At 33.0% G+C, this 26,617-nt stretch overlaps 1 protein-coding gene across 7 annotated transcripts in view; it reads right to left on the reverse strand.

The window, feature by feature from the left end:
* Positions 1–2,728: 2,728 nt before the first annotated feature.
* SCN2A (sodium voltage-gated channel alpha subunit 2) overlaps positions 2,729–26,617 on the reverse strand; it is a 155,728-nt gene continuing 131,839 nt past the window's right edge. For 5 of the 7 annotated variants that reach the window (XM_074303235.1, XM_074303236.1, XM_074303239.1 and 2 more), the window contains 6 exons: positions 19,900–20,181; positions 19,193–19,246; positions 15,580–15,717; positions 15,115–15,219; positions 8,397–8,667; positions 2,730–6,495 (listed from right to left, as the gene is read on the reverse strand). In XM_074303235.1, coding sequence (XP_074159336.1) covers positions 5,300–6,495; positions 8,397–8,667; positions 15,115–15,219; positions 15,580–15,717; positions 19,193–19,246; positions 19,900–20,181 — 2,046 coding nt within the window. In that variant the 3' untranslated portion in view covers positions 2,730–5,299. Of the gene's footprint in view, positions 6,496–8,396; positions 8,668–15,114; positions 15,220–15,579; positions 15,718–19,192; positions 19,247–19,899; positions 20,182–26,617 lie in introns of all 7 variants that reach the window. The other 2 variants (XM_074303242.1, XM_074303241.1) reach the window with 1 other exon arrangement.

Genomic DNA, 26,617 nt, shown 5'->3' on the forward strand with positions numbered 1-26,617 from the left:
ATCAAGAGAGAGAGACAGGGAGTGGGGAGAGACAAAGAGAGATAGAGAATTAAGAGAGACAGAGAGAGAAACAGACCAAAATGAGGGGAGGGGGGAGGGAAGGGAGAGAGAAAATCAATCAATTAGGGAAAAATAAAGGGATTGACTAATGGCAAAGTTTCTACTCCGAAGTTGCTAAAGTTCTCTTAGTTGACAAATCCAATGGGCTTTTCTCAATTATCATTCTCTTTGACATCCTTGCAGCCTTTGAAGTAATTGATTCGACCACTCCTATCTTGCTGAATTCTTCTCTAGATCACACTGTCTAATCCTTGGTGTCCCTCAGGGTTCTGTCCTGTGCCTTCTTCTCAAGATATACTATTGATGATCTCATCAGCTCCCATGGATTTAATTGCCATCTCTATAATCTGAACTCTCAAATCTACCTTCCCTCCCCAATCTCTCTGTGCACTCACAATCTTGCACCTTCAACTACCTTTTAGAAATCCTGACCGGGATGTCCAATAGACATCTTAAACTCAATATGTACAAAATGGAATTATCATTTCCCCAAACCCTTCTTCCTCCTGATTTCCTTATTACTGTGGAGAACAACATCATCTTCTCAGTCCTTTATGCTCACAATCTAGGTATCATTGTGGACTCCTCACTTTCTTTCACCCTCTATATTCACTCTATTGCCAAGTCCTATCAATTTTACCTTTTCCAGTTTTTTCTTATACCATATTCCCCACACTTACTCTTCAATACAGTGACACTTGTCTCCTGGCTATTCCATACATTAGATGCTCCATTTCTCCATGATGAGCATTGTCCTAGCTGACACCCCCATTCCTGAAACGTTTCCCCTCTTCAATTCTGACTACTGATTTCCCTGGCTTCCTTTAAAATTTTGCCTTCTACAAGGAGTCTTTCCCAAACCCCCTTAAGTCCAGAGTCTTCCCTTCATTATTTCCTCTTTGTTGTTATTTGGGGATGCCATGACATGCAAGTGAATTGAATTTAAGTGAGGGAGGGCTATGCAAGATCACCTGCCTCACTTTCTCCTTCCAGAATCATCTGGGTTCAGTGGCCAGATATAGATCAGGACAATTGAAGATGGCCCTGGATGAAAGAAAGAACTTGGTCTTTTTAAGCTAAAGTCTTTAATAGAGCTCAGTTTGACTAAGGCTACACCCATTCTGTGATTAAGGCTAGATAGCAATTGAGGCAAAAAAAAAAACTTCCTCTTTCACCTAAGTCAATATGTGTGTGTGTTAAAAAATATATATTTAAAAATTAAATAAATATAAAGAAATAAATCTGAGAGGGGAAGACCCTCAGGGTTTCTGGCCAAAGGAGAAAAGATTGTTATTTACATTTCGTCTAAATCAATCAGGACCCAAACAATGACCAAATAGCTAGCTTTGTTTATATTTGTTTAGATAGTCTCACCCAGTGGATTGCAAACTCTTGGGAGAGGTCTTTTGCCTCTTTTTTATCCCAATTCCTTCATAAATACTCTTGAAAAATAGCAGGTGCTTAAGAAATGTGTATCGAGTGCCATAAACATCAGAGAGAATTGTGGAGACTCACAATGCGGATCAAAGCATACTATTTTCACTTTTTTGTTGTTGTTATTGTTATGGTGGTTTTTTGATTTTTTTTTTTTTTTTCCTTCTTGGTTTCTCCTCCACCCCTGTTTGATCTAATTGTGTGTGTGTGTGTGTGTGTTTGTGTGTGTGTGTGTGTGTGTGTGTGTGTGTGTGTGTATAGCATGATGAATATAGAAATATTTTTAGAAGAATTGCACAGGTTTAACTTATATCCAATTTTTTGCTGTCTAGGAAAGGGGGGTGGGAAGGAAGAAGAAAAATTTGGAACACAAGATTTTACAAAGGTGAATGCTAAAAACTATCTTTGTATGTATTTGGAAAAATAAAATACTATTAAAAAGGGGGGAAGAATTTTTAAAAATGTGTACTGATCAGCATTAGTATGTGCCTTCTTCCAATTAAGTTCATCATCTTATGAGTAAGAGTTGTTCATTTATTTTGGCTGTCTGACTCTCCGTGACCCCATTTGCAGTTTTCTTGGCAAAGATAAGTGGAGGAAATTTTACAGATAAAGAAACTGAGGCGAATAGGATTAAGTGACTTGCCCAAGGTCACACAGCTGGTTATTATCTGAGGTCAAATTTGAATTCAGAAAGATGTCTTCCTGATGCCAAGACTGAGCACGCTTATCTACTTCAGCACTTAACTTCTTCAAGAATAAGAGCCGAGGATGCAAATAGTGAAGGTTGGGATTTGCCAAAACTTAAAGATAGGATCAGAAAAAAGTTAAAGTGGTTAACTACTCAAGATTTTGAAGGAAAGAAAGTAAAGTAGAGCAGGAAGAGCAATGAAAGGTGTGAAGACTTAACAATGAAGATGATTAGATTTCAAAGGCGTGAATTAGGGAAAGATGAAAGGGTAAAAGGTAATTGTCAGAGAGAAAATTTTCAGAATTCTTGATCTTGGAAGTGGAAGCTCATGAATGATATACAGTCTAGGCTATTAAAATTATTGAGGAGCTGGAAGCTAGAGTGTTTGAAAGCTTTATGAGATTCTAAGGAAGAGATATAAAGTATAAAGGAAAGTTGAAGTAGAGCAAAAATATAAGGAAAGAAATGAAATAGAAGAAAGGAAAACAACAGAGAGGGAAAAAAGGTATAATAATTAAGACACAACTTAAAATGTTAGTAAAATTTTTATTAATTTATATAACTTTCCACCACTCTGCCCGACACCACTTCCAAGTATTCAAATACTAAAAGTTGATATTCAGTACAGCCATCTTAAATTAAATAATCAAATTTATTTTCCATTCCATGAAAAATTTAAAAGATTAATGAATTATTATCTTTAATTTTAGTTTTCTTTACACTTATTTTTCTGCAAGAGACACTTTTTTTTTTTTTTAACATTATAGAAATCTACCCTTAACTTGTATTTTCAAAGATAAAAACAAAGACAGGAAAAAAAAATTAAATGCAATTTAAAAAATCTTTATTCTTTTGGCTTGATTGTAATGTGGTTTACCGTTCTTTATGGTAATGGCATTTTCCTACATGCAATTCACCAACACACTACAAGTCAATAGCTTTAATAAAAAGGAATCTACATTGAACTTTTTGCTTGGGTAAGAAACACAAAATGTCCTGATTTGACTGAATATACAACCAATACTTGGTTCTTGTGGAAACAGGATGTGGAGCCCATCTTATCTCTAAAACAGGTCTAGTGCAGCATGAATCAACAAGAATAAGAGTAGTCTGTGGAAACAAACTTTTAGAAAAAAGAAAAATGATTTTGTGACCTAAAGACAGTGAACTCAAACTTGTAAATTAGGCAGTGCTAGAAATCACAGTTCATTTTCCCCACCCACCCCCCTTTCCACAACACAATATTACTATTTGGAAGCAAGTGAATTTTGTCCTCATTTTGAGATTTATTTCACATTAAAATGTGTGCAAATATACAGTACTAATAAATAAAAAAGCAGAAATTGATGACTCATCCTTGCATTTATTTCTTCTTTTGTGAAGTGCTTCAATTTAAAAAGTTTTATGGACAGAAAATAACAAAAGTGACTGTGAAATGAAGCAGAAGATAATTGTAATTTCTTATTTTATGTACAAAATGCTGAAAAATAAAATAAAATGAACTTTTTACAGTATTTATATATTATTAGAAAACTCTAACCATATATATTTTTTTAAACAGATTAAGCAGCTGGCAACATGTCTGTACAGTCTTTCTATATACTGCACAGATTTCACTTAAAATTTAAGAAAGCAAAGCAAAAAGCTCGTAAGATTGCTGCAACCTATTGCTTAATGACATGGAAGAATGAGGTCTCGGTTGAACGATTGGTTTCACTTTACCACTGACATATGGCTTCCCATATTAGACTTCTGAACAGTGGAAGGAGTAAGATACAGCAGCATAGGCAAGATAAAACATGCATCGTGATAGCTCCCGAACTATTAATAATGGTACCAATTACATCATAATACCTGTTGAAAGCTTGCAAACTACACTTACTGTGGTACATATTTGATGCAATAAATACTGTGCTCAGGTCATTATTTTATTTTTTTAATTTCTTTGCTCAAACATGCACCACTAGGTAAAATTATTATTTACATAGTAGACTTTTGTTTGTTCGCTTGTTAATTTTTGGACACATATTGTGTCAACCTTGCCCAGAGCAGAAGATGGCTAAACAATACTGCAGGAAAAAGCAGAATTAACTTTATAAAGGGCTGTGTGTGTATGTGTATGTTTATGTTTGGGGGTTTAGTTTCCTCAGAAAGACTACTAGGGTATTTTTGTTTTATGCCAAAGGACACTTACTGAGAACATAAATTCGTGCTGCCGGGACTCTGAGTGACAATCTGAACCAACTTTACTATATATATATATATTTATATCTAAATATAAATATATACACACATATAATGGATTGTGTAAAAATAAAACAACTCTTTAATTCTTGTGGATTCTACAGGACTTTTACAGGCACATTAAGATTTGTCTGGATGAGACACCTTAAACGTAAATCGCTATTTAAGCACCTCAAAATTTAGAAACATCCTGAAACATGAAGTAGTTAAGCTGTTTCTTTTTGTGATGTAATGTTTTCCCGTGCATGAGCTAGCAGTTTGACATGCCTTCATGCAAATCATTTCTGTCTGTACAATAGAGAATTGTAGTCTGCCCTCCCTTGAACCCATTTATTATTCCCCCCAACAGAAAACCCATTTACAAAAATAGTCACATATAAGAGTAAACAACCTGTGAATTAAAAAAAAAGATAAATTCACCAACACAGATTTTGTAAAAATATGGCAGATGTGGCAGTTGAAACATAAGCAATGGATTCGATTACCATAGTCAAGTGTCATATGTTAAACACACATAAAATTTTAACTTTTTCACTCCTTTGACTAGTCCCTACAGTCTGCGTAGCCATTTTGTCTCTTCAGCAGTGTCAGCTGGTAGTGAAAACAGAAACCACTTGTCAAGATTGTTCCTCTGGCTTACAGAGTCACAGTTGACTGACGAGGGGTCACTGTCTTGTGAGAGGCACTGACCTTTAAGTATGTATTTGTAAAAACAGTCAGTTTGGCATAAACCTCCTTGAAGGAGTCCTGTTGACACAAATACGTCACCTTCACAGGCTGTAAACAAATGGTCACAAAAGAGAATATTTATTTTCTTTTCTTTCCTCTTTTTTCCCCTTTTCTTTCTCTTCTTATTCTTTCTCTCTTTTATTACTTTTTGCCTTCCCTGACATCTTTTCCCTTGTCTTCCTTTTCCGTTTTGTCTTTTTCATATTTTTCCTTTTCAGGTTTTGTTACACTATCATATGAAGGTGGAGAGGTGGTGGAAGGGGTCACATCAGTTTTCTCTGGTGTTGAATTCTCATTCAGTTTATCAATAATCATATCTTCTTTGATAGGCAGTCCATTGCCTTCTTTACTTTTGTCTTTTTTATATATACAGGAAACTTTTTTAACTTTTTGCCTCAAGAGATGACGTCGGTAAGCCCGCTGGATTATGACTGCGGACACTTCCTCTTGTTTGCGTTTCAGAGTAGTGGTAATTGGCTCGTAGGAGACTTTGGAAGGATTAGATGCCATGAACCTCTCTTCCATCTGTATTCGGAGAGCATCCATCTCCCCACTCTCTCCCAAAACACGCTTTGTGAAAGCAAATAAGATGTCAAGGCAGTGAATTCGGTCCCCACTTACCATGGGCAGATCCATGGCTATGAGTTGGACTTTGTTTGGTTTTGCTATAAGAAGAGGTGGATCCAGGGCAGCTGCAAAATCAGAGAGTTTACAGAACTCTATGAACTGGGTAGCATCAGGATCAAACTTCTCCCAAACCTCATAGAACATCTCAAAGTCATCTTCACTCAGTGGCTCTGCGCTCTCTTCAGTTGCAACACTGAAATTCTCCAGGATAACAGCAATGTACATGTTCACAACCACCAGGAATGAGATAATAATATAACTGACAAAAAAGAAAATCCCCACTGAGGGGTTACCACAATCTCCTTTGACAGAGCTTCCAGGGTGATCTTTTTCAGGGTCACAATCTGGTGGTCCACTGTTAAGAATGGGTGCAAGCAAACCATCCCAACCAGCAGACGTGGTAATTTGGAAGAGGCAGATCATGCTGTTGCCAAAGGTTTCAAAGTTGAACATATCGTCGATTCCAACTTCCCTCTTGACATAGGCAAAGTTGGACATTCCAAAGATAGCATAAATAAACATAACCAGGAAGAGTAGGAGGCCAATGTTAAACAGAGCAGGGAGGGACATCATCAAAGCAAAGAGCAGTGTGCGGATCCCCTTTGCTCCTTTGATGAGACGAAGGATTCGTCCAATCCTGGCGAGACGGATCACTCGAAACAGGGTAGGGGACACAAAATATTTTTCTATCAGCTCTGCTAGAAACATACCTATGAAAACAAACACACACACACAAAAGGATAGATCATATGCAGTCACAAATTATGATAAATTAAATTCTAATGACAAGGGCTATTTGACAATAGGCTGATTTTTAAATAGACAAATATGCTGATTTTTTTAACACAAAAATTATTATTTCAATTCAGGTCAAGAAATTCAGCTTTTAGATTTTAGTAGAATTCCACCAAAACTTTGACTTAAATTATCAGTGGAGATATTCTCAATTACAAGAGAAACAAGATACAATAAAGAGGTGGAAAAGCCAGTGAAAGTCCTGAGAATGATAGCATTATAGGAAATTTCTCTTTCAGAAATCTAATAATGGCACACATACTCAAAACAAATAAAAATGTATTATCATTTATAGATATATAGAATATATATCATTTTTATATAGAATATATAAACATTATATAGATATATAAATATAGATAGATATATAGACACATATGAACATGTATAAGTATATATCCTTACAACTAAATCATATGTCGTATGTGTATACAATACATAAAAGACATATTAAATATGTTGACTCTATGTATGTGTGTCTACTATGAATTTTCACCTAGAAATAGGAACTTAGATCTGTGATTTCATACAGGTGAAGAGTATTTATTAAAGCAGATCAACTCTTTTTCTACAACTTAAAGTCTTTAAAAATTGCCAAAAGTCCTGAGATGTTAAATTACTTGGCCAATATCATGTATTTAGTATTTTTCAGACATAGTAGTTAACTCTAGTTCTTCTTGCTTTTGAGGTCAGCTTTCTATCCACTAAACCATGTTGCCTCTCTGGCTACATATGTATATGTATATCTACACATGTGTTATGTTTATTTATGAGAGAGAAAGAAAAAAAACTTGTAAATTCTTTTTTTAAATGTTGCCAGAAAATTTCTGTTATATTTCAATGGTAATTACCTATCTAATTATCAATGTATATGTTCTGCTTTCTCAACTAGATTATCATCCTCTTCATGTATACTGTCTGGTTTCTAGACTAGGCTGTTTCTTGTGAGAGTCAAATCCTTCACTGAAGAAGGGTGCAGGGATGGATTGACTTCCAACTTTAAAGTTCTAAATGGTTACAATCTGAAGAAGTTATGTAAAGGATTACTGAGGACCAGTAACATGAATGACCTGTGACAAACTATTAGTTACTGAAAACAAATGAAAAAAATTCACTCAATACTATAAATACAATATGGTAAACACAAAAGCATCACTTTTTGGTTTTGGTAATCTACATTTCTTTCTAGTCAAGAAATAATGAATTTGAATGAAATGGAATGAAAAACACACTTTGTGTTTTTTAAAATAAAGTCTAATTTTGAAATTGAAAATACTAAGTAGAAATCACATTTTAAAAATATACCCACATTTGCAAAAAAAAAAAAGGGTTAGAACAAAAGTGGGAGGTGGTGAGGTGGGAGGAGAATGAGAGAGAAAGAAAGAAGCCTCCAAATGTTCTACTATTCCAGCTACTCAAAGAAAATATATTTTTTTTCTGGATTCCCTGACTCTGAGTAATGAGTCTTTGTGTCAGCTCTTTGTTCAAAGCTATACCTGTATTTACTAAGTCATTTTTTATGTACTGCATTGTTTTGTACTATATGTTAGAGTATTATGCCAAAGCTACATTTATCAGTTTCTGGCATGAACAAAGATGATAAATGAAACTCGATGAAAACAAATGCTTTCTTTACACATCATTTCAGGCAGAACATGCAATCACGAAGATGACAAACTGAAGAATGGACTATTAGACTTTTGTTTGAAAGATCTGGGGGAATGAAAAAGATAAATGCAAAGCTATGTCAAAGTTTTCAAAAACAAGTTTTTTACTTTTTTACTTTCTTATTTTTGGAAAAATAATCTGTCCTTACCAACAATGGAGAGAATGACCACCACAAAATCAAATATATTCCATCCTATGGTAAAATAATAGTAGCGAAGAGAGATCAGCTTCAGCACACATTCTCCAGTAAAGAGGACAATGAATACCAGGTTAATCCAATACAAAATATTAGTCATTTCTTGACTCTGATCATCAGTCTCCACCATCATGGTGACCATGTTGAGGCAGATGAGAATCATGATGCTGATATCAAAGACTTGTCTGGTTACAAAATCAAAGACCATTCCCTGGAATTTATTCTGTAACAAAAGAAAGACTTCATTTAGAAACAAATAGGATTTTCTTACTCAATTTATTTTAGCAGAATTTATTATGAAATATGGGGGAAAAGACTTCAGATTACATATGTGTCCGTGTAATTATATCTTTTGTGTGTCAGTCTATCATATGTTTTTCAAACATGTTTATTTAACGCACTTTATTTTTATGGCAAATTAAATGCTTTTCAGATTCAGAACATTGTACATAGTAACAGAAGAATTATGTAGTCATTAACTACGATGGACTTGACTCTTACTACTAACGTGATTCAAGGCAATTTCAATAGATATATATAGGATGGACAATGCCATTCATATCTAGAGAAAGAACTATGGGAAATGATTGTGAATGGAAGCACAGTATTTTCATCTTTTGTTGCTATTGGTTTTTTTGCTTGTTTTTTTTTTTTTTCTTTCCCATGGTTTTTTCCTTTTGATCTTACTTTTCTTATACAGTATGACGAATATAAATATATGTTTAAAAGAATTGCACATATTTAATCTATATCAGATTGCTTGCTATCTTGAGGAGGAGAGAGGTAATGGTGGAATGGATAAAAATTTGGAACACAAAGTTTTACAAAAATGAATGTTGAAAACTATCTCTATGTGTATTTGGAAAAATAAAATACTACTGAAAAAATTATTCTTAGCATATGCAGAAAAGATTGCATTTTAGTATCTAGTGAACATTTCCTAATATAATACAAGCCTAAGAGTAGAGACTATTTCAGTCTATGTTTCTATCACAAAATCCAGCATAGTAACTAACACATAGAAGGTGTCCAACAAATTCTTATTGATTGATTGATTAAATGATTTACAGTATAAGTTAACAGAAACCATTGAATCTAATTCCTTCATTTACAGATGGGGAAGCTCAGTTCTGGTAAGGTTAGGTGATTTGTCTATAGTCATATAAGCAGTAAAAATCAGAAGTAGGCTTTTCAAAGCAATGCCCTTTAACAGATTTTGGCCTCTGACTTTCTGCACTGTACATGGAACTTCTACCACATCAAATAAAGAAGGGACTCAATAAATAATTCGTATTAAAGTCAAGCTTTATTATTTAAAAAACTATAGAGAGTGGAGTGTCAATCAAGAATGACTTTATGTTGCCCCAGGTGGTCTCATTTTTTGCCCTCTTTAAAAAGTTCTTTCCATACTTAAGTGAATGAAAGTAGAGTGACTTACATATATAGATTGTTGATATTTATAACAAGATTCTGAAAAGCAGTGACCTTATTTCTCTACCTGCCTTAACTGAATGATAACTGAACTCTTTAGCAGCTGCGTGGATTTCTTTACTTTCTTCTTGTTCTGATCAAGTCTATTCCATTCCAATCACCAACCCTGGATCTCTTTCTCCAAAAAAATGCCTAGTGACAGCTAATACTGGAGGAAATAAAAAGGAATATAGAACTGGTCTCCTGGTCTCTCACATTGACACTGCCTTCAACAATCCCTTCTCATTGTCTCCTTTAAAAAAAATTTAAATGGAATTTCATTTTTTCCAGTTATATGTAAATATAGTTTTCAACATTCAACATCCTTTTATAACATGTTGAGTTCCAAAATTTTCTCCCTATCTTCCTCTTCTCCCCTCTCCCCAAGAAGGAGAGTATTTACATATAGTTTTTATGATATAGTATTTATGATATAGTTTTTTTACAAGTGCAATGCATCTCATTGTCTCTTGTTTACTCCAGGGCTATTACAAACTACTGTGCTCACTCTCATGACCTCATGTATAGATGAAGAATAATTATGTTAACTTGTGTGAGTTCCTTCCTTTGGGGTCTTCCTTAGAGAAAAAATATGGCACTCCCCATTTTTCAATTCCATTTCTTTTGCTTTGGGTTCAGAGGAAGAGGAGTTCCCTCTTTCTAAATCAAATCCCTTTAGGGGCATTCTGTATCTATATCTTTTCTAAGCTCTTAAAAACCTCTTTTCTATATTTATCCCTTCCCTCCCCTCTCTACTACACTGATTTAAGTTCTTAGACTTAAAATGTTGTTTGGCATTTAAAGCCCTTCTCCACACTGTAGCTCCAGGTCATGTCTGCAGCTAGTTTTACTTTACTAGTAACTCTCACTGCCACAGCTAGATTGTCCAATCATTCATTTCCTATGTATAGCATCTATTTAAGTATCTTTGTTAGGCTGTTCTCTATGGTTAAATGTACTTCTTTCTTACCACTAACTCTAGTTAGTTCTAAATCTTATCAGACCTCAGCTTAAGAGCCATTTCATTCAAAAAGCCTTTAATGAGTTGCTTAATTATTGGGTCCAGTCCCACAGTCTATATTTCTTTCTAGAAATCCTATAAGTATTTATCTGTGAAACTTCTGAATCCAGCTATTATGGAGACAGAGTAACTCACTTTGTTCCCCACCTTACACAGTATAACCACTTAATAAATGCCTGTCATTTAATTGATGGCTTTCATTTCCTAATTATTCAGCACCAAAGTCCTGAAAACCTTCTAATTTGTTTTGTGATGTCTCTATTGCTAAAGGTTTTCAATGATTTCCTACTATAGGAATTCAAGTCTCCATGCCATTTGACAATTTAAATCAATTCATGTCCATTTAATAAATTTTAACTATATAATTTATTTAAGTCAAAGTGCTAGGTACAAGGAAACTAAGATAATTTAGAACCTGGAATTCCAATAAGTTCTCATAGATTCAACTTTAATTTCTTTATGCTAATTATTCTTAAATCTACATAATTAATTATCATACCTCTAATTAAAATCCTTCCCCCCCCCCAACTTTTTATTACACACAGAAATTTGGATGTTCTGCCATGATTTGATATTAAATATATCCAAAATTTAGCTTACATTTTTCTTTCTCAAACAAGTTCTTCCTCCTTTTTTTCTGTCAATTTGATCACCATTCTTCAAGTTTTTAATCACCTCAAAGCATTTTAAAATAAATTCTTCTGCTTCTTCACCAAATAGTGAATTATGGCAGATTTTTTCCTTTTTATGTTTAATTCTTGAATTCTACTGGAACCTTACTCTAAGATCAGGATTGTTGAATAATTTTATAGATGTCTTGCCTTAGAAATTAATCTTTCTTACAAAGAGAAATTCCATTCCAAACATATGTTGAGACTATAAAGTATTTGGGAATCCATTTACTAAAGAATAGTCAGGAATTATATGAGAAAAATTACAAAACACTTGCCACAAAAATAAAGTCAGATTTAAATAATTGGAAAGACATTCAGTGCTCTTGGATAGGCCGAGCGAATATAATAAAGATGACAATACTCCCCAAACTAATCTATTTATTTAGTGCTATACCAATCAGACTCCCAAGAAACTATTTTAATGACCTAGAAAAAATAACAACAAAATTCATATGGAAGAATAAAAGGTCGAGAATTGCAAGGGAACTAATGAAAAAAAAGTCAGAGAAGGTAGTCTAAGTGTACCTGATCTAAAGCTATATTATATAGCAGCAGTCACCAAAACCATTTGGTATTGGCTAAGAAATAGACCGGTAGATCAGTGGAACAGATTAGATACAAAGGACAAAAAAGGATACATCTATAGCAATCTAATTTTTGACAAACCCAAAGATACCAACATTAGGGACAAAAATTCATTATTTGGAAAAAACTGTTGGGAAAACTGGAAATTAGTATGGCAGACATTAGATATGGATCCACACTTAACACCATATACCAAGATAAGATCAAAATGGGTCCATGATTTAGGCATAAAGAATGAGATAATAAATAGATTAGAGGAACAGAGGATAGTATACCTCTCAGACCTGTGGAGGAGGAAGGAATTTATGACCAGAGGAGAACTAGAGATCATTATTGATCACAAAATAGAAGATTTTGATTACATCAAACTAAAAAGTTTCTGTACAAACAATACTAATGCAAACAAGATTAGAAGGGAAGTAACAAATTGGGAAAATATTTTTACAGTTAAAGGTTCTGACAAAGGTCTCATTTCCAAAGTATATAGAGAACTGACCCTAATTTATAAGAAATCAAACCATTCTCCAATTGATAAATGGTCAAAGGATATGAACAGACAATTTTCAGATGATGAAATTGAAACTATATCCACTCATATGAAAGAGTGTTCCAAATCACTACTGATTAGAGAAATGCAAATTAAGACAACTCTGAGATACCACTACACACCTGTCAGATTGGCTAAGATGACAGGAACAAATAATGATGAATGTTGGAGGGGATGTGGGAAAACTGGGACACTGATACATTGTTGGTGGAGTTGTGAAAGAATCCAGCCATTCTGGAGAGCAATTTGGAACTATGCCCAAAAAGTTATTAAACTGTGCATACCCTTTGACCCAGCATTGCTGTTATTAGGATTATATCCCAAAGAAATACTAAAGAAGGGAAAGGGACCTGTATGTGCCAAAATGTTTGTGGCAGCTCTTTTTTGTTGTAGCTAGAAACTGGAAAATGAATGGATGTCCATCAATTGGAGAATGGTTGGGTAAATTATGGTATATGAAGGTTATGGAATATTATTGTTCTGTAAGAAATGACCAGCAGGAGGAATACAAAGAGGCTTGGAGAGACTTACATCAACTGTTGCTGAGTGAAATTAATAGAACCAGAAGATCGCTGTACACTTCAATGCTGTATGAAAATATATTACGATGGAAGTGGATATCTTCAACATAAAGAAGATCCAACTCACTTCCAGCTGATCAATGATGAACAGAAATAACTACACCCAGAGAAGGAATACTGGGAAGTGAATGTAAATTGTTAGCACTACTGTCTATCTACCCAGGTTACTTATACCTTCAGAATCTAATACTTAATGTGCAACAAGAAAATGGTATTTACACACATATATTGTATCTAGGTTTTACTGTAACACATGTAAAATGTATGGGATTGCCTGTCATAGGGGGGAGGGAGGGGGGATAATTTGGAAAAATGAATACAAGGGATAATATTATAAAAAAAATTACTCATGCATATATACTGTCCAAAAAAATTCCAAATTAAAAAAAAAAAAGAAATTAATCTTTCTGATTTAAAATGAAAAATGCTATCCAAATCTAGAGAAAAAAAAACCCAGGTAAAGTATAAATATAGATTGAAGCACACTTTTAAATTTTTTTCTTGACTTTTTTTTGGGGGGGGATATTTATGTTTTCTTTCATGACATGACTTTTACAGATATATTTTAAATGACTATGCATTATAATCTATGTTAAATTATCTGCAATTTCTTTTAGAGGGGAGGGAGAGAATCTGGAACTCAACCTTTTGAAAACAAAATGTTAAAAATTGTTTGTTTTTTTTTCCATATGACTGGGGGAAAATACTAAATAAAACTTTTAAGGAAAAAAAAAAGAAATTAATCCTTCTTACATCTTCTGCCAGATTACTCTTTCAAAAAGACCTGTTTCAAGACCCTATTAACAAAAATCTATAATGGCTCTCTAATACCTATCACATCAAGCTGAAACTTCTGTGCTTATATAAAATCCAGGTCCATCTTAGAGCCCACTACTCTCCATTACAAATTCAGGCTCTTGTCATCACCACTCCAATCAAATAAGTTAGCTTATATTTTTACCCCAATAAATAACACTTTCTCCTACCTTCTTCACTTATGCAAACCTTATTTGCATTTCTAGAATCAGTTTAAATTTCACTTATCCCAAACTTAAGATTATACATATCTCTACTTTTCTGAACTCTCAAAGGATATGTACTATAGTCATGTTTAACGTGACTACAAATTATTTCATATTATCTCCATTTGCTTCATTCTGTCAATGATCTGGGGGGGAGCTATTGGCACTTCTTTTATAATCAGCACATTCTTAGAGAAGGAATGAGAAGACATGAACAAACATGACATAATAGTAGGGATATCATCTTTGCAAGGATAGGTCAGACAATTAATCTGCTGACCCTCACCCAACGTCTATTCATGGAAGGTATAATCACGTGGTTTCAGACGTTGGTAGAGATTATGAGTTCCTTTATGGAAAAACTGAGAGAACAGCAGCCAAATTGGGCACTTAGACATGCCATCCTGGCTACAGCCAGAGGGGGAAGTAATGTTACTGGCACAAATTTATTGAATATCCATTTCTATGTCCTTGAGATCTTTCTAATTTCTCTAAAGCCCCACAGTGCAGCATCTAATGCCTTTTACATGTGTATAAGGTTGTTTTTTCCTCAGAGATAAGAGCTTTAAGGGCAGAGAAAATACGTTCAATATATAATGCTGTGGGCACACAGGAATCTCTCCAGAAATCCTTGTTGTCTTGATTATTCTAGTTAGCTTCTGACATGAAAAAAGTAAAAGTGTACAGACTATTAGAAATAATAGTACCTACAGCTTTCTGTCTGCTAAAATGTTTGGTTAACGCAGCTATTGACTTGTATGAAAACTCACCGCAGGTCGAGGTATAGGTTTTTGTGGTTTCTTGGACCCTAATTTTTTCATGGCATTGTAGTATTTCTTCTGTTCTTCTGTCATAAAGATATCTTGACCTCCAAAGTAAAGAAATGAAAGTAAAACTGGTTACAACCCTGTATCTCCATTAGTTACAATGCTCATTAATGTTGAAGAATTTGGCTCTTTTAAAATTTTTAAAGATGATATTTTTTCTACTTTTGTATTCTTGCATTTATATATAAATTGTTCCATTCAATAATATAGCCATAGTTTTCAGACATATTATATGATACAAATCATCATTAAATGATGTGATGCTTGAGTTTATGATGATTTATTAAAATTTCCTTTCTTGAGCTATAATGTTATTTCACTAGGTCATACCATTTTGGAACCCAAAGGAGAAAGTATTATATATTCACGTTAATTTGGGGAACAAAGATGAACCTTCATGATACTTATCTTCTTTTTCTGCTGATTGAAGTTATCTATGATAACACCAATGAAAAGATTCAGAGTGAAGAATGACCCAAAAATTATAAAGATGACAAAATAAAGATACATATATAGATTGTCTTCATACTTGGGTTGCCACTCTACCTATAAGACATGGAGAATAATAACTGTCAGAAAGAAGGATTTCACAGAAACAACACCATGAAGTTCTTGCTTTCTAAGATGTGTCTAAATTTCTGAAAATAAAAAAGAACCAAGCATTAAAAAGATTTTTTCTAGATACTAAAATGTGACATATTTGGCTAGTGAGTACTGAAACAAATTTTACATAGCCTGACTTGAGAAAATACAGAATTTCACAAAAAAGTCTAAATGGCTGCAAGTAATTTTATTTCAGAAAAATAGGCACGTTGTAATAATAAAGAAGCTGTCCTTCATATATAGAGATGGCAGAAGTCCATGTGTTTGGGTGCTGGATTTCCATTTCCCATGTTATGTCTATCCATCTCAGGGCAAAGCCCTTATGATCAATGGTGCTCTCCTAGATAGTTCCCGCTGTAACTAGTTATGGCAGATTATCTGAGCTGTGCTTAGATTGTAATCTGTAGTGAAAGTCAGGTTTAAATCTTCCCATAGACACTCACCAGCTATGTGACTGACCCTAAAGAAGTTATTCAATCTCTCTTGTTTCATCCATAAAATGAGGGGAGTTTGGACATCATGACCTCTAAGTTTCCTTCCAATTCTAGGATACCATGAATAAAACTAACTGGTCCACCTTTGACATGTCATTTGCATAGTGTTCTAACTCAACTGTGTTAATCAATCACATTCAATTAGGAAAGAAAGAGAAATTAACTAGATTTATTATATATCAAAGTCATGATTTTGATTTGCTTATTGTGGTGAAACTGATAGCAATTTTCATTTTCAAAATCTGTCTATGTTGACAAGATTATAAAATAACTGAATTTAGAATTGGTAGGGATCCTATAATCATCTAAATCTTTTTTTCTTTGTAAAATTTTTATCTATGTACATGCATTATATACACATATTATATATAATATATTCACTTAGCAAAAAATTCACTTTTTCTTCCTCCCTCACCAATCCTCTCCTAAATCTTTTTAACTTGTGGTCTATGAATTTGTTTTTTCCAAATATTTTATTAAGTATATTTCAATGCAATTGATTTCCTCTGTAATCCAATGTATTTTATTTTATGAATTTAAATATATCATTCTAAGAATGTGTCAGTTAAGTTTCACCGGATTGCCAAAGAATTCCATGACACACATACAAAAATGTCATGGTCCTCTCATTTGTCAGATGAGGAAACTCAGTTCCAGAAAAAACTGAAATAGCTTGCTTTTGGTAAAAAAGATAGTAAATGACAGAGCTAAAATTTTATTTCAATTCTTCTGCTGCTCTTTTTTTCTTCTTTTTACTATAATGTGATGTTCAATTTAAATGAAATTTTAAACGTTAGAGGTATAATAAGCTTAAATTTATAACTGCAATGGGAATGTTATTTTTAAAAGCAGCAAACTATATAATAGAAAAACAAGTTTTATCTAATCCTGCATATTTGTTGTAAGAGAGGCCAAAGATAGTAATCAAAGTACAGTTATATTTATGTAAAAAGTAGGAAAGTATTAAAATTTTCTTTTTATTAATCACATGAAAAGGAAGCTTGATTGTGAATCCATCACATATGTACCATCTCCCTGGTAGCAGTATATTTTATTTACAGGCAAAATTCTTAGAGGAAATTAAATATAGTCTTTTGAAAATCCTTGCAAATTTAAATAGCAAATTTCACAATCATTACCCACACACTAATCAACTGAGGGGGACAAAGTAAATTCAAAATATTTCCTAAAACAAAAATGTATCATTTAGAGATTGATGCTTTTCTATAAGGACCTTCATGTTAGCTAAAAAGAGATTCCAGCAATCCATTATATTACATACAGAGGTTGAAGAATCAAGAAGAAAAGATTCAAATCTAGCTCCACTATTACACAGAGGATTTTGGACAAACTATTCTTGCAAATTTGATTCCAAAAGAAATGAATGTAGTCAACTGAATGTGAAAAAAAAAAACTCAATTATTTGATTGATTAGAACTCAATGAAGGAGATTTTTTAAAATTGTAACTATGCTCCTGGTCATAGCCAAATAGGAAAGAAGCAAACAGGGGACAAAATACTTAAAAGATACAGTTCAGGTTATGACACAAAGGAATTAAGATCAAGAAAATGATAAGAAAATTGGATAGATAGAGCAGTAGTAACAAAAGGTGTTATCTAAAACAGAAAAATAATCAAAAGAAGAATCAGGTAAAATCTGGCTTTTGATTTGGTTCCTAGCCACAATCAAGACCTCAAGTTAGACAAAAATCCATCAATGTAATGAATTATTGGCTTCATAGGACCTCACACAAGGTATAAGTGTAACTATGTAAGGCTCCTTTATCTCCTTCATTCTCATTCAAATTCACTTCAGGTGATGAATTACCATTGTTACCCACATTAACTTCCATACAGTCAAAACAGCCAGAGACACACAGAATTAGCTTCTCAATCTCCTTATTTTTCTTTTTTTAATGGTGATAATACATTACACAGTATACATTTTTGGAAGACTCAATAGAGAGAAAGAGAAGAAGAGAAAGTTCATAAGCAGCAGAAAAAAAGAAACTGTAATTTTTTTTTTTTTCAAACGCTAGATGGGAACAGAATGAGGTAAGAGATAATGTTTAATAAAAATGTTTTTTAAATTTAGATGCTTTTCTTGGTAAATATTGCATTATTTTTACTTTCATGGTAGAGTTATAAATGCAATATTTTGAATAGGAATATATCTAAATAAAATAATATTAATGAAATTATGCCTTATATGCAATATAGTGAACCCCTTATTTTTTATGGTTTTTCCTGAAATCCTAATCTGAAATTTTAAATAAGGAGAATTCTGACAAGAAAGAATATGAAAATCCTTTTTTTTTTTAAATTAAAGCTTTTTATTTTCAAAACATATGCATGATTTTTCACCGTTAACCCTTGTAAAATCTTGTGTTCCAAATTTTCCCCTCCTTCTCCCTACTCCACAAATCCTTTAATCTTAATAAAAATACCAGATGAATTAGAAGCATAATAAATTTTACTACTATTAAAATAATATAACAAATTATATATATAAATATATAATATATATAAATTATATATATATATAATATAAATAAAATAAATAACAATAGCTAGAATTCAGACATATTAGCTAATTTGAAATAACTCTGAGAGATAAGTATTATTCTCATTTTGTAGATTAGGAAACTGAGTCTGAGAAAGGTTAAATTGCTTGCCCAGAGTCAAACAATTAGTGAATGTCTAAGATAGAATTCAGGTGGATGTAGAATTTTTTTTCTACAAAATCAATCCTTGCACCACCTAAATGTTTTTGATTAGTTTAAAAAGTATTTCATACATTATCTTTCCAAATAATTTTATCCTATAAATTTGCCTCCATTTTCTCCATTTATAGTGATATTCAATTGAAATATAGTGGCATTCTATAAATAACCAAATTAAACAATAATTCCAAATATACTTACATTTCGTGAATCAACAGCTGCATACATGATATCCATCCATCCTTTAAATGTAGCCTGAAGTAGGTAATAGAAGAAGGAAGATATATTACTTAACTTCACTCTACAATGTTGATATTAGAAAAATAAATTAAGCCATTCTATCATGAGATCTTATTAAGATCATCAATATGCATTCAATTACCAATGTAATAAAAGTTTTGAGTTAATATATGAGCTTTGTGTGCAATGGATAATAATATATCATGATTCACTCTTATGTGTATTCTTTCCCATTTATAATTTAATCACAATAATATGACCTACAACTAAAATATGTGATCATATAAGCAACTGTCTCTAACTTTTCACTCTTGCTGATTTTGCCAATAATTGTAGAATTGTGTACAAATACAGGATTTTGTATATGTTCACAAGCATGCATAACCAACATAAAATTAGAGCCTAATAAATAGAAAACATAATAGATAATTGGAATAACTGTGACTTACTGAAAGCCAAGGCAGTTTTAATGGGGCACATGATTTTGAAGCAAACATCCTATACTGAGAACCAGTTCCCTTAATTAAAATTTAATATTGAATTACACATTTCCTTAAGACTCTGGAATTCTTCCAGACTCTTATCATCTCTAAAATCTATATAGTAACTATTTGACTCATTGTTACATTGCATAGGCCACAAAAATTATGAAGATCAGACTGACTTACCACTTGTAATAAAGAAAGATATCCAAGTCCCACATTATCGAAGTTTACTTTCACATTTTTCCATCGGGCTGTTTGATTACTGTCTATAAGAGCCTGGCATTCACTCAAATTGTTGACAACACTTATGTCAAACATCTCTCCAGTGGTGGTGTTGATACAGTGGTAAAACTTGCCAGCGAAAAGATTCACTCCCATGATACTGAATATTAGCCAAAATATCAGGCAGACCAGAAGTACATTCATGATGGAGGGGATTGCACCCAAAAGGGCATTCACAACCACCTGGTAAAAAGAGGAAAGAAAGAAAAAGTTATATCACTCCCAGGACTTCTTTTACTTCGTGTTAAGAAGTTTTTGTGAATTTGATAGCATCAATCAAGTGATAGTGTATATATCTCTCTTATCAGGGCATGCTAAAAATAAATATGGAGATAATAGTTTTAAAAATTACATAACCATCTCACTCAGAGAATCTCAAATAAGTAGGAAATAAGCACTTGTAAGATACATCTTCAGCCTTAGACTATGCTAGGGAACACAAGTAATAATGGGTAAAACTTTTTTTTTTTTAACCCCTAAAGAATGGAATAAATTTCAAATACAAAAAATTACAGATAGTACATACTTGTCTGGCTTTTTTAAAAAGGAATACTGAGTACAACAGATGTATTGTAAAATTTTTTATCTGAACCTCATATCTAATGTTAAGAGAAATTATATTGCTAAGTGATACAATGGATAGAGAGCACTGAAAAGAAAGTCAGAAAGATTCAAATTCCTGATTTCAAATCTGGCCTCAGACACTTACTAGCTGGAGAAGGAAATGGCAGACCACTGCACTGTCTTTGCAAGAATACCCTAAATGGAGTCACAAAGAGTGGGAAATGACTGAAATGACTGAACAACGACATTGCTACCATAGGTAATCAGATTTGGACATAGAATAATGAAAGAGTGCTGAACCCACAGATATGAAAACTAAGGTAAATAGGGTTAAGTGTTTTGTCCAGGGTCTTGTAGGGGAATGACTGGAGTGGAGGGAGATTTAAAGGAGGGAAACCAGCCAGGAGGCTATTATAATAGTAAAGGTGATAGGTGATAAAGGTCTGAATGAAAGTGATGGCTATAAGTAAGAAAAAAAAAAAAAGTGCTTAGATACCAAAGATGAGAATGGAGAAATGGCAAGATTTGGCAAGTGATCAGATATGGGAGGTGAGAAAGAATGGGGAGTTAATGATAAGGCTGATATTTGAACCTAAGAGCAAGGAAAAAATGGCAGTAATATAAGTCATTTTTAAAAAAATAATTAGAATTGATTTCTTTAAAAATATTTTTAATTAGGTAGTAGCAACAAGTAAAAGAAAGTTGAGAGTGAATCCTGCCTTAGATATTAGATGGTGAGTTGCCATGGGCAAGTGACCTCCCTGCTTAGAGGTCCTTAATAGAGGTCCTTCTGTGAAATGAAATAATACTTGTACTACATATCTAATGGAATAACATAACTGTTAGGCTTGTATAAATAACAGAATGTTAGTTTTACATGTAGAATATTATAATTAGAGATTTAAATATGGAAGAAGCTTAAAGATTATCTATTCCATCTTTAATTATTTTAAAATTCACAGTGAAAAATGTGGTGATTCAATTTTAACAGTTTTCACTACTTTTATTTTTATTTAATTTTTTTCTTACCACTTTTGAACTTAAAAAGTACCTTGTTATATAACTATGGTGGAGTTGTTTTTACTTTTAGTAAATCAATACATGGGTAAATAATAAAATAACTTAACTTTATGTAGTAGTTTAAGTTTTACAAAGTGCTTTCATCTCAACAATCTTGTGTGGTAAGGATATTCCCATTTCAAAGATGAGAAAACAGAAGCAGCTAGGTGGTATAGTGATTAGAGCACCAGCCCTAAAGTCAGGAGGTCCTGAAATCAAATCTGACTTCAGCCACTTAAAACCTCCTAGCTGTGTGACTCTGGGCAAGTAACTTAACCCCAATTGCCTCAACAAAAACCAAACAAACAAAATTATAAAGATGAGGAAACTGAGGCTTAGAAAAGAGATGTGATTTATCCACTCATTAAAATCAGAGGTATGACTTGAATATGTCTCTAAATTCATTGATCTTTATAGCAGTACCTTTTAACTTAGTTATTCTTTATAAACAAGTTTAATTTCTACATATTAAAGTACTACAATTAAACAACGAGCACAGCATTGTGGTAGACACTGGGTTGCCTTCTTTGGCTCTTCATTTTTAGTTAGTGTATAATCACAAAGATGAAAAGGAAAACATACACAATAAACTTTCATGCCTCAGGATTCAAATATTCTAATTAAAAGAAAGCACCTAGATTATCAGAGTCCAAAGAGTTAGAATATAAAATTATAAACACCCTGACAAAAAACTATATTGAATATCCTTAAGTTATTTGGGAAAATATTTATTTATTTGTAGTCCTACAGAATTTTCTAAGTGTCTCAGGGTCATCATTATAAGCACCAATCATCACTGATGAACAAGTAAGAGGAAATTAACAGTTAATAGTCCAGTTAATAGAATGAACATATATACACACACATTCTCTTTCTCACACATACACATATAACACAAGTAGTATATTAGATATTACATATATATTTCAGAGGAGGTTATTTTGAGAGAAGATGAGAAAGTGTGGATATGTGTTCATGAGTGCAGTAGTTATACAGCGAACATAAAAATACAGTAAATATGAGATTATTAAGCCCTCTTAATAAACAATTGTAATTCAGTCATAGTTTCCAAAAATACTCTCTTTCTTAATCACCACTCCAATTAACCTCCCAAAGGCTTTCTTGCTCATCCCTCTCCCTAGGTAGGGATTCCTATATTTATCTGCCCTTCCTTTTTGTTTTTTTTTGTGCCCTCTGGAATTCTTGTTCTGTCCTTTAAAAACTTCCATTCATCTTAGTCCTCTTCATTTCAGTCTTCCCATCTTCATACAGGCATGAAAAACTAGCTTCATCCAGAAGACAATGAATCTTTTGACTGCATCCTCTAGTCTCTCATGCAACATAGATATAGTAGGCCAGAAAAAATGTATATATACTCTTTGTTCCTCACTGATACTGCCAGTTTTTTCCATCTGTCCTTATCACTCATTAACTTTTTTTTTTCTTTGAAATTCACACTGTCTATATATATCACATAGACCAGATTCTTATTGAATTCTCAAGAGGTCCTTTTCTTTTCTTTCTTAAGGGATTATAAACCTTGTTTACATTTCTCCCTTTTGCTCTACTCCTTCCTTTATACATGTAGATTTTTTTTGTGTGTGTATGTATGTATATGTGTGTGTCTCAAATATCTTGGTCTACCAGTTAATCTCCCCAGTCCCTAGGACCATTAAATTCATTCCATTTTAGATATCCACAGAAAAAGATTAATCTCACCAAATTCATAACATAGCAACATAGTACAAATATGCTCCATGATCTTAAATTATGAAATTCTTCTGACCATGACTTCCTATCCTTATTTCTTTCCTTCTGTCTTATGTTTACTTCAATTCCTCTATTCCTAATTTATTCTTTATTTGCTTCCGCATTCATTCTTTTCCAAGCTATCACTCCTACTCTGGTCTGACTCCTCCCTTGACATTCTTGATCTAATAATTATTCAGTTCAGCTGTACACTATCCATAACCCTTGAATTTATTGCTCTAATGTTTCTTACTCTTTGCCCACCAAAAGATTTCTCTATTTTTACTTGGCTGCTGAGTAGTAATGAAGCACCCAAGTCATATTAGCTAATCATGAAGGTCTCCTAGGGCTCTGTGCTGAGCTGAGCCCCCTTTTCCTTTTGCTCTATAGTATCTCACTTGCTAATCTTTTTAACTCTCTTGGGTTTAATTATCATCTCTATGCAGATGGTTTCCAGATTTATATATTCAATTTTATTCTCTCTGCTGGGCTAGGTCATACATCTCCAACTGTTTCTTGAACATCCCATACTCATTATGTCCAAGTGAAACTAGTACCTTTTCCTCGAAACCCTCTTCTTTCCCCAATTTTCCTGTTTATGCCAAGAACACTATCCTCTTATTAATTATCTAAGTTCACAATTCTCTACTTAATCATTCAACATATGCAGGCTGGTAATGATTAGTTCTTGTCAATTCTACCTTTGTAACATATCTTATATTCTTTTCATTCTTGTTTTTTTCATTCATGTACCATAAATCTAGTTCAGTCTTTATCATTTCTCACTTGGACTACTTCTATAGCCTTTGGATTAATCTCCTTGTCTCAGATCCCTCTCTATTCTAATCTTCCACTTAGCTGCAAAGTTATTTTTTAAAAGTATAGATTTGACCATATCATCCTTCTGCTCACTGATTTCCAATGACTTCCTTTATCAAATATAAAATCTTCTGTATTGCATTTAAAGCTCTTCATAACTTTGACTCTTTGACTCTACTCCTCTCAGCACACTCTCTGATCCAGTTACACGGGCTTACTTGCAGTATGTAAGAACAATTCTCTATCTCCCATCTCTATACATTTGTTCTGGACACACAAATCCCTCGTGGCTGGGCAGCTCTGTCCCTTCACTTCTTCCTCTAAATTTCCTTGGCTTCTTTCAAAATGAAGCTCAAATTTCTTCTCTGCAAGACATATTTTCAAGTTGCCTCACATACACATGCCTTATATTTTCAGATTCCTTAATTCACAAAGTGTATTTATTACACTTTATTTATGTGTTGTCTGCCTGTGTTCCTTCAGGGTGAAGGCTGTTTGTTTGTTTGTTTTAGTATTCCCAATGCTTAGCATGAAGCTTAGCACAGAGCTAGCATTTAATAAATGCTTGTTGATTGTCTGACTTTTGTTCCAATCTCTGAGAAAAAAGTAGACATTCTCCTTGCTAAGCCAACCATTCTCAGAATGACTTTATTTCCATTCCCTCTTCTCTTGGAACTCACCTCTTCAGTCATTCTAAATTTTCCTTCTCATCTGCAAGTACTTATCTACTTGTTCCTTTCTTGCTTTCTAAAGGCATGCTTAAGTCTTTCCATCCTTAAAAAAATCTTGATTCCGTTATACCTTAAAGCTGTTATTTAATATTTCTCTTCCCTTTTATAGTCAAATTCTTTTAAAAAGTTGTCTACATTAATTTCCTAATGTTTAATTCCTTCAATGAAGATGGTAAAAAAGAAAATGTTACTAGAAATTCTAAAATGAAGAACATGAGACAGGTAGCAAAAGAAAGAAAGAAAACCTTGAAGATGAAAACAAGGGAAAGCATGACAAAATAAATACACAATGGAATAAAAATTTCAAATAGTCCAGGAACCATAAAAATGGTTTATTTAATAATTATTTTTATTACTTAAAATTAATATTAAAAGTTGTACATTTAAAAAAAACGAAGAAACATCAGACTAATTTTTTCATTGTTTCAAATTCTCTTCTGATCTTGCTTAATTTATGTATGAATTTATTATTTTTTAGTGAAAATATTTTCTCTAGGAAAGAGATAATGTCATGCTTTCATGTTTTTATTTTTCATTTTTGTAGAAAAGCATGTAGCTTACAAGTAAGTTGATGAAATTTATATTGGAAAACAGTGATTTCTATCACACAGACATAGCCTTAAACACTTTCTCAAATATGTTCTCAAATATCATGGAAAGCATCATTTTCTAAATGTTCCATTTGTGAATTGTCACTGCAAGGGAGATAGTATCAGCATGTCATTTGAGGTGTGAGCATCTGGCTTCAGGGTCTTTGCCTCAGAGGATTGAAAATGTCAGGACAAATTCTTCACAGTTCCTTTATATCTTGTTTCTTGTATAAGGGCTCTATGTCCAATGTCTGCCCTACTTTTTATCCATTTCAGTGTGAACCCAAAAGCTAAAGAAGCAGTTTCTGACATGAATCCCTTGGGGGGAAAAAAACCCTCCAAACATCAGAAATGAAACAGTGAGGATGCTGTGAAGAATATCTGGCAGTTTTAAATTACACCAACTGGGATTTCCTGCACATTTATAAATGAAATGAACACCCCTGATCTAAAAGTCCTGCTTCACCTCCTTCACAATGTGATGGAGAACTCCCACAGAGCTGGGCACATTAGAAATCTATCTAACGGATTCACATCGGCTAAATCCTGTTCAAATTTATTGCCTTTTTCCACATTAACTAAATCCATTTCCTTTTTCAAAGGCACACAAAATAATTAGACTAGATAGTTTCTAAGGTCCCTTTCAGTCTCAATGTTACATGATTCTATAAATTCTATAATTTTTGTGATTGCTACTGAAAGGATAATAAAAGCAACTACTGAGCAGCATATAAAGAAGGTGAAAGAGAGCAAAAAAAAAAAAAAAAAAAGGACAACCAAAGTTGAAAATTCTGGGGCCACAATGGAAAGGCAAAAGAAAAATGAATACTGGATGATGAATTCAAGCATGTGTAGGATGTATGTGTATATATGTGTGCATATATGCATATGTATACATATGTATGTGTGCATGTGTGTGTGTGTATCCACACATATAAATTTGGGCATAAACCACTTCAGAATGGTGATGGTGACTCTTAGGCAAATTCAGTTTAAATTCAGTTTAACTCTGACATTACAAGTTCTTTGAATAACTTAAATCTTTTCAACTGTGATCATTCTTTTATTGTACACTTCTTCATCTCTCATCTATTCAGTCTGTATTTT

This window comes from Sminthopsis crassicaudata, chromosome 3, assembly GCF_048593235.1.
Source record: "Sminthopsis crassicaudata isolate SCR6 chromosome 3, ASM4859323v1, whole genome shotgun sequence".
Lineage (NCBI taxonomy): Eukaryota > Metazoa > Chordata > Mammalia > Dasyuromorphia > Dasyuridae > Sminthopsis > Sminthopsis crassicaudata.